Raw genomic sequence first — 13616 nt, 5'->3', positions numbered from 1 at the left:
GCACATAAACCAAAAGTTTTTTCTAGATTTTTTTTTTTTTTTTTTTTTTTGAGACAGAGTTTCGCTCTTGTTACGCAGGCTGGAGTGCAATGGCGCGATCTCGGCTCCCTGCAACCTCCGCCTCCTGGGTTCAGGCAATTCTCCTGCCTCAGCCTCCTGAGTAGCTGGGATTACAGGCACGTGCCACCATGCCCAGCTAATTTTTTGTATTTTTCGTAGAGACAGGGTTTCACCATGTTGACCAGGATGGTCTCGATCTCTCGACCTCGTGATCCACCCGCCTCGGCCTCCCAAAGTGCTGGGATTACAGGCTTGAGCCACCACGCCTGGCCTTTTCTAGATTTTTAATACCAGGACCTAACACCATCGTTTTCCAAGTAAGTGTCAAATAAATAATGTGAAAACCGTAGTTAATGTAGATGTCACAAATGACAATGTGGTTTTTTATAGTAAAGAAATTCGTTAATTTTCATGAATCTTACTTGGTATTACAAAATAAAATTCACTGGACAAAAACCAAAAAGCCCCAGGAAAACAGACATGATGGAAAGGTTGAAAAAATATATTAATACTTTTAAAATGCTGTTACAAGCATGGAAATGTTACCATTATCATTTGAATATAAGAAAATGCTATAAAACAGAGTTGTCAAAATACAGTAGAAGAGATATTCTGAAGCAAATGAAGAGTCAAGATCTCAAAACAGTGATAAGTATTTTTTAATGTATGACAGATACTGAAATATCATGAAGAAAGTAAACAGAACTATTTTTTGAAGTGGTAGTACCAAATGTAGCCTTCAAAATGCAAGAAACAGCAAATTAACTTACCACCTCCTTCAAATAAAAGTGAGAACCTCTTGCGAGAATTTAAGCACCATTAGCAGACAGATCTCATAGCAGTTAATGAAATGTTTTGTATTTCAGTAGAAAACTATTTCAATGGTGAAAATGATGTAGGAATCAGAAGCATATTCTGCTGAGACACTAGGTAGTTGACACTTTCCCGAACTGGAAAAACATTTCATAAAAAGGCATATAGAGTTACTGACTGAATCACATTTGTTCTAAAAATAATTCATGCCTAGTCAGACAGCTTACCAGCCGCCACAACTCTGGGATCCTCATGGGACTTATGTCTCCCAGCTGCACGACTATCTGCACTCTCATTCCACCAAAGAACGTGAACTGCAGAAATAAATCACAGATATCTAAAAAATATGGCCTTCATAAGAAATAATGAATCAAAACCATCCTGTTCTTTAAATCAAAATAGTGATATCAAAAAGGTAAAACTAAATATGTTAGTGATAAGATTTCAGAGGGGTCAGAGACTTATTAGAGAAATTGATAAACAAGTTGGTTTTACAGATGAAGAAATAGAAGGCTGGAAAAGGGAGGTACTAAAGTAAAACAGCTAGCGGCATAATCAAGAGACTCAAAATTTAAGATTTCCTACTATATTTTACTTTATTTTTTAAAAAAGCAAAATTATGAGCAAATTGTGTTTACTATTAAAAATTTATATTATACAGAGAAGAAAATTAAAAGTGGTATAATGTTAACAGTATAGAGAAAATCTCTATGGAAATGTATTGTATTTCCTTTAGAAAATGAGTAAAACCAAATCAGGGTCTTATATCTTATAATAACAGATTTAGCTTAGTAACAGATTTTTAAAAATCAACAGTATTTTCTATGGCAATATTAATTTTTAATGGCTATATAAATTCCTCCTTACAGATACAGCAACTTATTATGCCAATCCCTTACTGTTGTTGATTAGACTATTTCCAGTAGTTCAGTATTCTATAAAACACTGGAATAAATGTTCTTCTTATACAAAATTATGAAGTTTTTATATAATTGTAATATATAAATTTTAGATGTATAGGAAAATGCAGATAAATTAAAAAAACAAATTGTAATTATTTCTATATTACCTAGAAATAACCACTTTTATATTTGGTGCATCTCTTTCCATATTTGTGTATATATGTATTTTGATTTTTTAATTTTAATTTTATTTTTGTAGAGACAGGGTCCCACTTCATGGCCTAGGCTGGTCTTGAACTCCTGGCTCAAGCAATTCTACTGCTTCAGCATCCCAAAGTGTTGGGATTCCAGGTGTGAGCCAGCATGCCTGGCCTGTATTTTTATATGCAATTGTATATTTATACAAATAAACATTTACCAGCATATTTGCCTATGCTTATATAAATACATGATATGATGTACATGTATATTGATTTCTGTATTACATATGTACTACATAAAGGTCATACTACATTTCCAATGTTTCTTTAAACAATATTAAGAAACTTCGCCGGGCGCGGTGGCTCAAGCCTGTAATCCCAGCACTTCGGGAGGCCAAGGCGGGTGGATCACGAGGTCAAGAGATCGAGACCATCCTGATCAACATGGTGAAACCCCGTCTCTACTAAAAATACAAAAAATTAGCTGGGCATGCGTGCCTGTAATCCCAGCTACTCAGGAGGCTGAGGCAGGAGAATTGCCTGAACCCAGGAGGCGGAGGTTGCGGTGAGCTGAGATCGCGCCATTGCACTCCAGCCTGGGTAACAAGAGCGAAACTCTGTCTCAAAAAAAAAAAAAAGAAACAAACTTCATTTCAGCACAGCTATATGCTTATAATAATTTCAAAGACTACTGATATTTATTGAATGATAACTATGTGTCAGGCCTTGTTTTAAGCATTTTAATGTATTAACTCATTTAATCCTCATGTAATCTAGGTTCTCATAATGGTCTATCATTTTATGGATGAAAAAACTAAGGTATGGTGAGGTTTACTTACCCAAAGTCAAAAGGTAAGTAGTGTATCTGGGATTCAAACCCAGGCAGTCTGATTCTGATTATTTCCTTAATATAAAGTAGAATTTAAGTTGAGAGAACTAAAGAGCATGTCTTATATATATACACTTACATATAGTATATATAGTATACACCATCCTCCAGAAATGATGTCTGTACTGATTACCTTTTTTTGAGATGGAGTCTTGGTCTTTCGCCAGGCTGGAGTGCAGTGGCACAATCTCGGCTCACTGCAACCTCCGTCTCCCGGATTCAAGCGAGTACCCTGCCTTAGCATCCTGAGTAGCTGGGACTACAGGCGCGCACCATCATGCCTGGCTAATTTTTTTTGTATTTTAGTAGAGACAGGGTTTCACCGTGGCCAGAATGGTCTCCATATCCTGACCTTGTGATCCGCCTGCCTTGGCCTCCCAAAGTGCTGGGATTACAGGCATAAGCCACAGTGCCCGGCCCTAATTACCAATTCTAACACTGAGAATGAATTTAAATGAAAAAGTGTATGAACACAAATTTTCAGTAGTTATTTTAAGAAAGTAAAAGTTACGTATGTGCAGCATAGAAAATTAAGTTAGAGGCTGGGTGTGGTGGCTCACGCCTCTAATCCCAACACTTTGGGAGGCTGAGGCAGGCGAATTACCCGAGGTCAGGAGTTTGAGACCAGCCTGGCCAACATGGTGAAACCCCGTCTCTACTAAAAATACAAAACTTAGCTGGGCATGGTGGCACATGCCTGTAATCCCAGCTACTCCAGAGGCTGAGGCAGAGAATCGCCTAAACTAGTGAGGTGGAGGTTGCAGGGAGCTGAGATCGTGCCACTGCATTCCAGAGTATGACTCCATTTCAAAAAAAAAAAAAAAAGAATATTAAGACAGAGACTTAAAATAACCATTTCTCCTATTGAAATATGACCACTACGTATGTTATATACTTTCAAATTTCTTTTCTGTATAATTTAGCATACCTATACACATATACACACATGCATATTTTCTAGAAGTAATACTGGCAAAGACAATAAAAATAAAGCTTTATGAACACTATACAGTATTTGAATACTTATTTTTTTTCTGACCTAATAGGATATCCATATAAGTATGCCTTTAATTAGGTAACAAAATGGCATCTCATTATTGTTTTAATCTGCATTTTCTTTCATATATATTTGGTAGCTATGTGCATGTCTACTTTTGCATAAATTTTTATTTTTGCTTTTGAATTTCATTTACGGTGATTTTCAGGCATCCAGAAAGTTTGAGCCTTTGTATAATAAAATCACCAGTTGATTTTTTTTTTTCATTTCTTCATTTGCTTTTGGCTTACAAATATAGTCCCAATCCACATTACTAAATAAATTCATCTACATTTTGTTTTACCAATTTTATGAATTAAATTTTTTTCATTAAATGTATAATCCATCTTGACTTTATTTTAGCATATGCTGTGAGATAGGCATCTAAAAATTTTCATAACAATTTCTCCCCCACGTATTTTCCAACCTGACTATACCTTTATTTTTATATATTCTATTTTCTTATGATAGATTATTATAAGAAGTTGAATTTCTACATAACAATGGGCATATTAGGTTTGAGATGTCCGTTGGACATAAAGAGATAATAGGAAGGCAACTGGATATTATGATGAGTCTTTCAAATATTTGTTAGCTATGCTTAGACATTTATCCTTTGTTCCTTTTTATTTTATTTTACTTTTTAAGAGACAGGGTCTTACTATGTCATTCAGGAGCTAAAGTGCAGTGGTGCAATCATAGCTCACTGCAGCCTTGAACTCCTGGCTCAAGTGATCCTCCCACCTCAGCCTCCCAAGTAGGCAGGACTACAAGTGTTCACCACCATCGCCAACTAATTGTTAAAATATTTTTTTTGGTAGAGACAAGCTGTGTTGCCCGGGCTAGTCTCAAACTCCTGGGCTCAAGCAGTCCTCCTACCTCAGCCTCCTAAAAGCACTGGAATTATAGGTGTTAGCTACCTCATTGGCTCCTTTATCCTTTCAGATAAACTTTACAAATGTTTTTAATTTGCCACAAAATACCTTGAAATTCTGATTGAAATGTTTTTCAACTTTTTTTTTTTTGAGACGGAGTTTCACTCTTGTTACCCAGGCTGGAGTGCAATGGTGCGATCTCAGCTCACCGCAACCTCTGCCTCCTGGGTTCAAGCAATTCTCCTGCCTCAGCCTCCTGAGTAACTGGGATTACAGGCATGCGCACCATGCCCAGCTATTTTTTTTTTTTTTTTTTTGTATTTTCAGTAGAGACGGGATTTCACCATGTTGACCAGAATGGTCTCCATCTCTTGACCTCTGGATCCACCCGCCTCAGCCTCCCAAAGTGTGGGGATTACAGGCATGAGCCACTGTGCCCGGCCTGTTTTTCAACTTTAAAAGTTAAATATCCCAAATATGTGTTTTCTTAAATAAATTTATATACATATAAAAATTTGCCTTAATATATATTTATTGTCTTTATATAGATATATATAAAACTGTGGTGGAAAATGGGCATATTTTTATGGGGAGGGCTTTAATATTTATACAAAATATGTATTACTTTTTTACTTAGAGATAATCTTCCTACCCCAAGAAATATTTTTTAAAAAATCAATAAAAGTACATTCAGAGGAAAAGAAATGATGAACGTAAGAGATTATTTCTTGAGGTTCCTTCAGTTTGTTTGTTTTGAGGTGGAATTTTTCTCTTGTCGCCCAGGCTGGAGTGCAATGGTGTGTTTTTGGCTCATTGCAATCGCTGCTTCCCGCGTTCAAGTGGTTCTCCTGCCTCAGCCTCCAAAGTAGCTGGGATTACAGGTACCCACCACAAATTACAGGCCTGGCTAAATTTTTCTATTTTTAGTAGAGATGGGTTTCACCATGTTTGCCAGACTGGTCTCAAACTCCTGACCTCAGGTGATCTGCCCCCATTGGCCTCCCAAAGTGCTGGGATTACAGCATGAGCTACCATGCCCAGCCAAGCTTCCCCAGAACTGAAAGTATAATTAAAAAAAACAATAAATAAAAATAAATTTAATCATTTTGATGTGTCAGGGAAAACAGCTATTCAGCATTTGAAAAAGGTTTCATAAGTTATTAACATTCTAAATAAATCAGATGTAAAACAGATTTTCTCAATTTTTAAAATTATAAAAAACTCAACATTTGGCAATAAATAATAAAATATACTCTATAATGAGAAAGAGAGACCCAAGGAACCTAGGAACCCAAGGAACTTAAGTCACAATACATATTACAGTTTCATATAAGAAGAAACGGACAATTGTACCTCTGTTGAGTGCTCCGTATTCTGTGTGGAACACTCCAACTAGTTTTGTGTAGCCTAGATTGACGTGAGCATGAACTGCCCTTTTAAATGCATCACCCCACAGAGCTGGCCCACCAGGTTTCATCTGAAAAGTGGCCAGTTCATAGACTCCTAAAATAGGGAGAAAAAGAATTTTTTAGAAGGTATTCAAGCAATATCTAATCATGTTTCTCAGTCCTTTCACTATGTATACACACAGATTGGGAGGATCAGACATGCATACATATTATGTAGACATGTTTATTATATTTGCATTCTCTTTCTTTTATGTTTAGAAAGCCCTTGCCTATGTTTAAGAATGAGTTGTTATGCTTAATCATACAGACGACAAAGAAAAATAACTGGAAGCTATTATCAACTATTACTGAAATATTTTTAATCTATGAAATTTGTCAAAAAACTGTTGAGAATTTATGATGAAACAGAATTTTGAGCTGCGTGAGTCTATACTTGTAGAAAATAAAAGAATAAAAGAAGAATTTTCCAATCTATATTTTCATTCTTTCCAATTTCCATTATGTTTTTCTTCATATAATTTCTCCCTATAAGTTTCCATTTTTAACAGGAACAGCAAAGCAAAGAGTGGACCTGAAGTGATCTCTCTGAATTTTGCGGGAAAAAAACCCCTAAAGAGATGTTTTTTTTTCCCTAAATATCCAGGTAAATACTTGAAAAGTATTGTACACTTTGGACAGAAGTATAGGGCTGGTGGCGAGAAGGGAACTAAGGGACTAGTAGGAAAGGCACGCAGAAGTTTCTAAGCAATGACGAACACAGAGGAGGAGAACTAAGATTTGACACTGTCAGAGAAGTGAACTGTTTTATTTAGGTAGTGCTGAGAGCTGAGAGGACACCTAAGTAGGTAAAGATCCAAAGAACACTTTGCTAATTTTTTGTAACCTACATACATTACGAAGTTGGGAATAATGGGGGAAGTAAAATAACATTTAAATTAGTTTATGTTTTCTAATCTGACCTTTGTTTACAACTGGATTGAGGTAATAGTTTCTTTAAGTCAGGAAGAAGTGAAATCAGCAAGAAGACAAATCTTAAGCATTACTTTCAAACTGAGAAACAAGAAAGAAGACACAAAAGTTAGACTAAAGTAATATAGCTTGGCAGTTTCAGTTAATCTGTTTCCCCCAAATAGTCAATTTTATGAGCAAAGCTGTATTTAATGATTCAAGATTAGTTATAATGTATGGAAACGCTTTTACATTTTAAATATTATATTATTTTAAAATTATGGCAAAACTTCTTATGCTATCCCTTACCTATCAACACGTTCCCTGCTCCCAGTGCACAAATTCTCAACCTCTACTGACCATGTCAACTTTTTGTATAACACAGTTAAACTTTACAAATCTGTAAGATCTCAATTTGAAAAAGAAATCTCATTATTTTATGCTCATTTTTTTAAGGACAGGGTAAGAGCCCTCATTTATTTTTACCTCAACAATCACTATATGTTCCTATATAAAACGAAGGACTAATTTTTTTCCAAAGGAACTTCAGTTTTTATCACTTCAGTTTTTTAGTATTTTATTCATCAAAACTCAAAGTGACTAACAAGGAAGGACTTACCTTCTTTTGAAGGTTTTTCTAATTTGCACCATGGTACCAAGTAAGTAATCTCACTCTCTTGTTTATCAATGAGAGCCAAATTTGGAATGAGGAATTGTTCTTGCCATTCCTTATCTTTGGCCAAGGCTTTCCGAACTTCAGTTCGATGAGCAAAATTATCTGTGGGAAGAGAAGAATTATGATAAATAAAAAGTTTTAATTTTAAATCACCTGTACTTTTCTGGGTTTCATTCAAATCAGCAAATGTTCATTGATGCCATACAAGGACCCTGTGTTAGGCCTTTGGAGACACCAATGTAAACAGATGTGACCATCTGTCCTGAAGTTGCTCAAGGACAAAAAGGATAGTAGAAATGCAAACTAATTGTAATGTCATATAACAGGCTTTATAGGCTCTACCATGTAGTAGGCAGTTTTGTGAATTAGGTAAGTTATTGAATCTTTCTGTGTCTCAGTTTCTGTGAAATTGAGATAATAAGACATCTACCTCCAGGGTTGTATGAGGATTAAATTAACATATGAAAAGAGTTTAGAATAGTGGTTGGACTTTTTAAGTCTCTTCTTTGAACAAAAAAAGATTTCAAAGAAATAATGCTGATTCTCCTACTTATTGTCACCCATTCTTTCTCCCCAGCACTTAATTTCTCTTCTATTAAAGTTACCCAAATGGTTATATACATTTGCCAACATATGGGCCTAGTACTATATTTACTGTTAGGACTTCATACGACTAATGGTAAGAGTTTCATATGGTTTACATTGGGATAAGGAAGAATACCTATCTTACAACTTAAGTGAGGTATATCAGAACTTAGTTCTTAAAAATGGGCTGTGATAAAACTTGTACCATATCTAAAGCATAAATTGTATTTTAATGGGGCTTTTTCTGTTATAACAGGTAAAAACCCTAAACCAAACACTAAATGAAATTATTAAAAATTCTTTAGATTATCAAGTCTGATGTAGACAGACACTGGAATAACAAGCATTCTGGGGATTCTTGTAACTTGTTCTCCTTCCTCTACTCAACCAGGTGTAGGTTAGTTTCAACATGGGACGAACTCTCTTTTATATCTCCCTCGAGTAGTATGACAGTGAATGCCTTGAAACTCTGGGGTACAGTTATTAAACAAATGTTGTCTCTAAACATAGCAATTATTAAATCTCAGATTTCAGTGAGGATGAAAAGTTAACCATCATCCCCTATGAACCTCCATATTCATGAAGTCCCTTAAATGGTTGGAATTCTTTCTGCTAAAATACTGATATCCAGCCTCCTAGCTTCAAAAAAAGAAAAGATACTTCTCCTTTCCTTTTGTGATCTTAATCCACTTGGACTTTTACAATTGCTGCTTTAAATTTTTCATAAACTACAGCAAACCATTTTAACATTTTTCTGAGGATTAAAGTCCAGTTCACAATTTTATGTCTTGATATATGAGACGCCATGTTTTCCAATTTACAGTGTAAGAGTTTCAGCAAGGGGTTAGAGGTGTACCACTGGGAAGAATAAGAACTGAATTTTTTTTTTTGGTATAGCTGTCCAAAAGTCTTAGTTAACCTGTATGTATATATAGTAATATAGATCCAAGAATTAAGTCTTACGTTACATTTAACAGAATGAAAATCTATACTGAATGCTAAAACTGGATGACTCTTTACCATACTTCCAAATATGAAACACTTTATTCATTCTGCCTCCAAATTCTGCACTCCAGTATCCAACCAATTCAGAGTGAGCTGTCCGAAGATGAACATTTTTCTTAAAATTTTCCAGGAACTCATTCATCTTTGAGGGTTTAAGGTAGTAAGTACGAAATTCATATAATGTTCCATCATTTTGTCTGGGTCCTGTAGCAAAAGGTGAGCATACCTGAAGAAGATAAGACAAATGTAAATATTTTGGATTCATTATACTATGTTATAGCCAAATCTGAGTCTGGTACAAGGAACACTCGTAAACTCATTACTCATGTTTGTACTTCTGTTGTCAGTTCTCAGTATGTTATCTGTGGAGGGTGTCCAGGTTCTTGGTGTTTTGAACAAAGAATTGGACAAAATGTACAAACAAAGCAAGGAAATAACGAAGTAACAAAAGCAGAGATTTATTGAAAATGAAAGCACACTCCACAGGGTAGGAAAGGGCCTGAGAGAGTGGCTCAAGGGTCCTGGCTATAGCATTTTCTAGGGTTTCAATACCCCTCTAGAGGTTTTCCATTGGTACTTGGTGTAAGCCCTATGCAAATGAAGAGGATGAAGTAAAGTTACAAAATCATTTACTCTGTGCACGCCCTATGTAAATGAAGAGGATATTTCTTGTCATATCTAAGGTGTTTGATTTAGTTCTAGGAAGTCCTTAGGTTTCCTGCCTCCAGGCTCTTACTCTCCCGCCTCACATATACACTAGTTTACATAGAGACCTCTATAAAGACAACTATTAAATATGCCTAGTATCCAGTTACTGTATCCTAGCGGGGGTTTACTGTCAGTCACCTTTAGCCACTTTTTCAGAAATTGTTTATAAGAAGGCACTGAGATCTTAATGATACAGTTAAAAACTACAGTTAGGATTCTAACAAATTTACAGAAGTTTTCCTTTTAGCCAATATTGCATCTTTAGTCAAGAGCGTATGTGTTACAGTTATGCATATCAAAGAACTTTATTAACTACAGACGTCTTTTGGCAGGCATAATGAAAAAATGTTTACTAGCAGAAAACTCTTTCAGGTTCTTGGAAAAAATGGAAATTACAATTCAGGTCAAAATGTTTCCTAAATTCAGTGAAGTAAACCACTGGTCAAAATAGGACTAGAATGTAACTAATGCAATAAAAATATGACCTATCTAATTATATTGTAATACAGTGCTAGTCCATGAATCTGAGAAGAGAAAATTCAGAGTCAAAATTTTCCGATTATTTGTTTCTAGTTACAGAAGCAATATGAACATTTAATAAATTCATTTATAACACATTGGTGAAAATATCCCTAAGAACCATTAATTATTTTCATAATAGTCATACACTCACTGTAAATTTCTAATTTGTGTTCTGATTGAAATTTAGATGAGAAATACCTCGCCAAAGATTATCCTCTGTGTAGGTATTTATGTGGGTATATATGTACACACACACATATATATACGCATGATAGACACACAGACACTCGTGACATTCTAATTTATAAATCCATCTTACACAAGTTTGGTTAGCACGTGCTATTTCCTGAAGTTGATTACACCAGAATAATCCATTAAGACAGTTTTGATACCTACAAAGCTATGGACAAATTAGGGCTTATATTGGTTAGCCAGTATGTCTACCTGCTTGAAAGCAGTAGGCTTTTGCTCTTATATATTTTTGTTTACAAAACACAAAATTATGTAATTATGTATTATAAGGCTTAATGATAATTACCTAGAGTTAATTCTATTGATGTCTTGAGTTGTATGCTTACTGCTCAAATGACTAAGCCTACCAACAAAAACAACAGCTGCCCCTGTATTTCGTGGATACTTTTTTTGTGCTTTTAAACAAAACTCTAGTAACAGAATGTTGGTATAATAAACAAGTGCCTAGTATCCATAATTTCAAAATTATTATAATAAAATATATCAGGAGATAGGCCAATGGGGCATTTGTGACAACTGGATTTCAGGTTGATTCGGGAATTTGTATTTGGGGGATAAAATAGTTGATCAAAGGTACACTTTTACGATTTCTTTGCAGTATTAATATATAGTAGGGAACATACAATGAGACAGAGGTGTGGAAGGTGGTACTAGAGAAGGAAGACCACAGGAGAGCAGGGTATTGTCGGGGAGGCGGATGGGAGGTGAGGAGAATTTTGCTGCAGGGATGACGTTTAACTGAAAGGGCAGAAATCACGAGAGTCCATGCTCCGTTATCTCCAAGTTAGGGCTCATTCCCACCAGCAACGACCTCCACTCCACTTTCAAGAGAACAATTGATGGACATTTTTAAAAACTCAAAGTTCAGAATAATGCCATAAGGAGGTAATTCTTGGCCCTGCCCCACTGGAGAATCATTAGGATTGTTATTCTGGGGTGAACGGACATCAGCTGCTCTTCTTTAGTGTTCCTCAGAAAGTCTGTCTCTAGGATAGGCGAATCCCCTCCCTATCCTGCCCCTTCAGGAAAGAGTAATGTCCTAAACATGAAAAGGAAAAGAAATGTCTGGGTTGGAGCCACAGGACAGGCCACCACCGAAAGTGAGGGCAGAATCCCAAGCTCCACTTTGTCCCTCTCTCATCTCAGGTTGAAAGGGTCTGTCGTCGTCCTGTTTGCTAGGAGGCTCCGGTCCCCGCCTGGCGGGGGTGGCGGGCAGGGTCCGGCCCCACCCGAACCCTGGGCCTGCTCTTCCTGGGTCTCCACCAAATGCTCGAAGTCGTGTGTTTCATCTGAAAGGGGGAGGCCGGTTCCGTTGCGAGCGGCTGGCCGGCCATTTCCTCCTTCAACCTGATGTCTAGAGAGGGCGGTGGCTTGGAAAGCCCCAAACCCACAGGCGGCCCGACGGCGCCGGGTGACAGCGCGGGAGCGCTCCCTGGGCCGCAGCCGCGATGGAGCCGGGCGACAAAAACGCAACAGCCGGCGCCGCGGGGGTGTCCCGGTGGGTGTGGCGTCCAGGCTAGAAAGCTGACCGCGACTGCCCGCGAGACGACCCTGGCTGGGGGTATTCTCTTAGCAGTGGCCTCCTCACGCGCGTCTCGGGGACTCCAGTCTTGGGGTTCCGGGGTTGGGGCTAAAACCTCGGCGGCGGCGCGGCGCCCACTGTGGGCGCGCCGTGGCGGAGAGCGCATGCGCGTGGGTCGCCGGTTCCCGGAACACTCCCCGCCCTCCCCGGGCGAGGGCTTGGGCGCCCCCGCGGCCCGTACCTGGGACGCGAGCGTCCGTGAGGCCAGCGCCCTAGTCAGGCCGCTTCTGAGGACCAGCATGGCGCGGCTTCGGCGTTGAGAGAAGCAGCCAGCCGTGTCCTTTCTGAGACTCCTCCGAAGATTTTCCGAGCGGAAAGTAGCAGTTCCTGGACCACTGGCGGACGCAGGCTGGGGCGGGGCTCGGCAGGGTCAGCTCCACCCCGGCGCGGGAGGCGCGGCGGGTCGCGTGGCTGGGTGGCTTTTTCTTAACCTTGGTTTCCGGGAACGTTCTTTACCCAAACGTTAGGGATGACGTTAGAATTAACTGAACGCTGGGATCATTCCTGCTCCACCTTTCTGGGCCCTCACTCAACTCTTCCGCTGCAGTGCGCAGTTGTGTAGATTGGTAAAAGTGCAGGGGTTGTGCGTGCGTTGTCCATGGAGAAGGAAGGAGAGGTGTTGAGTGCGTGCATGTGCAGTGCTTTGCATTTAAAATCGTGGAGGTTTTAAGTTTTTGATGTGGTAGACGTGTATTTGAGCCTGACCTCTCTGCAACGAATGTGTTCCCCATTCCCATGGCCACCCTAGTGTGATCATAGAAGGCTCCTGATTAAATTTTCCATGAGCTCAGAGAAATGGCAGCACCGAAGCCTGATATGAAAAAGTCTAAGTTAAACATACCCTGGTCTAGTCCTCCCAGTCCGGGAGTGTTGGTTCCCAGAGTAACCACCTTCAGCATTTTAAGCTGTTTTTTCTAATGCTTGTTTCCATGTTTTAAAGTAAGAAGTATTTTCCGCTATTTCTTGTTATGGATAGTATGTGCTGACTTCCTTCTGTGGCAGATGAGGATTTATGTCTCATAGATGCCACTGTCTCCAAATTCACTTGTCTTCCTGCATCTATTAATGCTTATGTTAATTACAGTAATTTATTACATTATTTACGGTAATCTACATGTTAATCTTTACATTATTCTTGCTAATAATTATATTAT

General features: G+C 38.1%; 1 protein-coding gene across 1 annotated transcript; it reads right to left on the bottom strand.

The window, feature by feature from the left end:
* Nucleotides 1-703: 703 nt before the first annotated feature.
* NIPSNAP3A (nipsnap homolog 3A) lies at nt 704-12886 on the bottom strand. Its single transcript, XM_003925262.2, has 6 exons — nt 12644-12886; nt 9414-9624; nt 7752-7910; nt 6129-6278; nt 1101-1187; nt 704-1010 (listed from the first exon to the last, which is right to left on the bottom strand). Exons 1-6 carry the CDS (start codon nt 12701-12703, stop codon nt 934-936), a joined length of 744 nt encoding a protein of 247 aa, XP_003925311.1. The 5' UTR covers nt 12704-12886; the 3' UTR covers nt 704-933.
* Nucleotides 12887-13616: the final 730 nt, after the last annotated feature.

The sequence above is a fragment of the Saimiri boliviensis genome, chromosome 2, assembly GCF_048565385.1.
Source record: "Saimiri boliviensis isolate mSaiBol1 chromosome 2, mSaiBol1.pri, whole genome shotgun sequence".
Taxonomy (NCBI): Eukaryota; Metazoa; Chordata; class Mammalia; order Primates; family Cebidae; genus Saimiri; species Saimiri boliviensis.
This window is presented reverse-complemented; position numbering and strand designations above follow the sequence as displayed.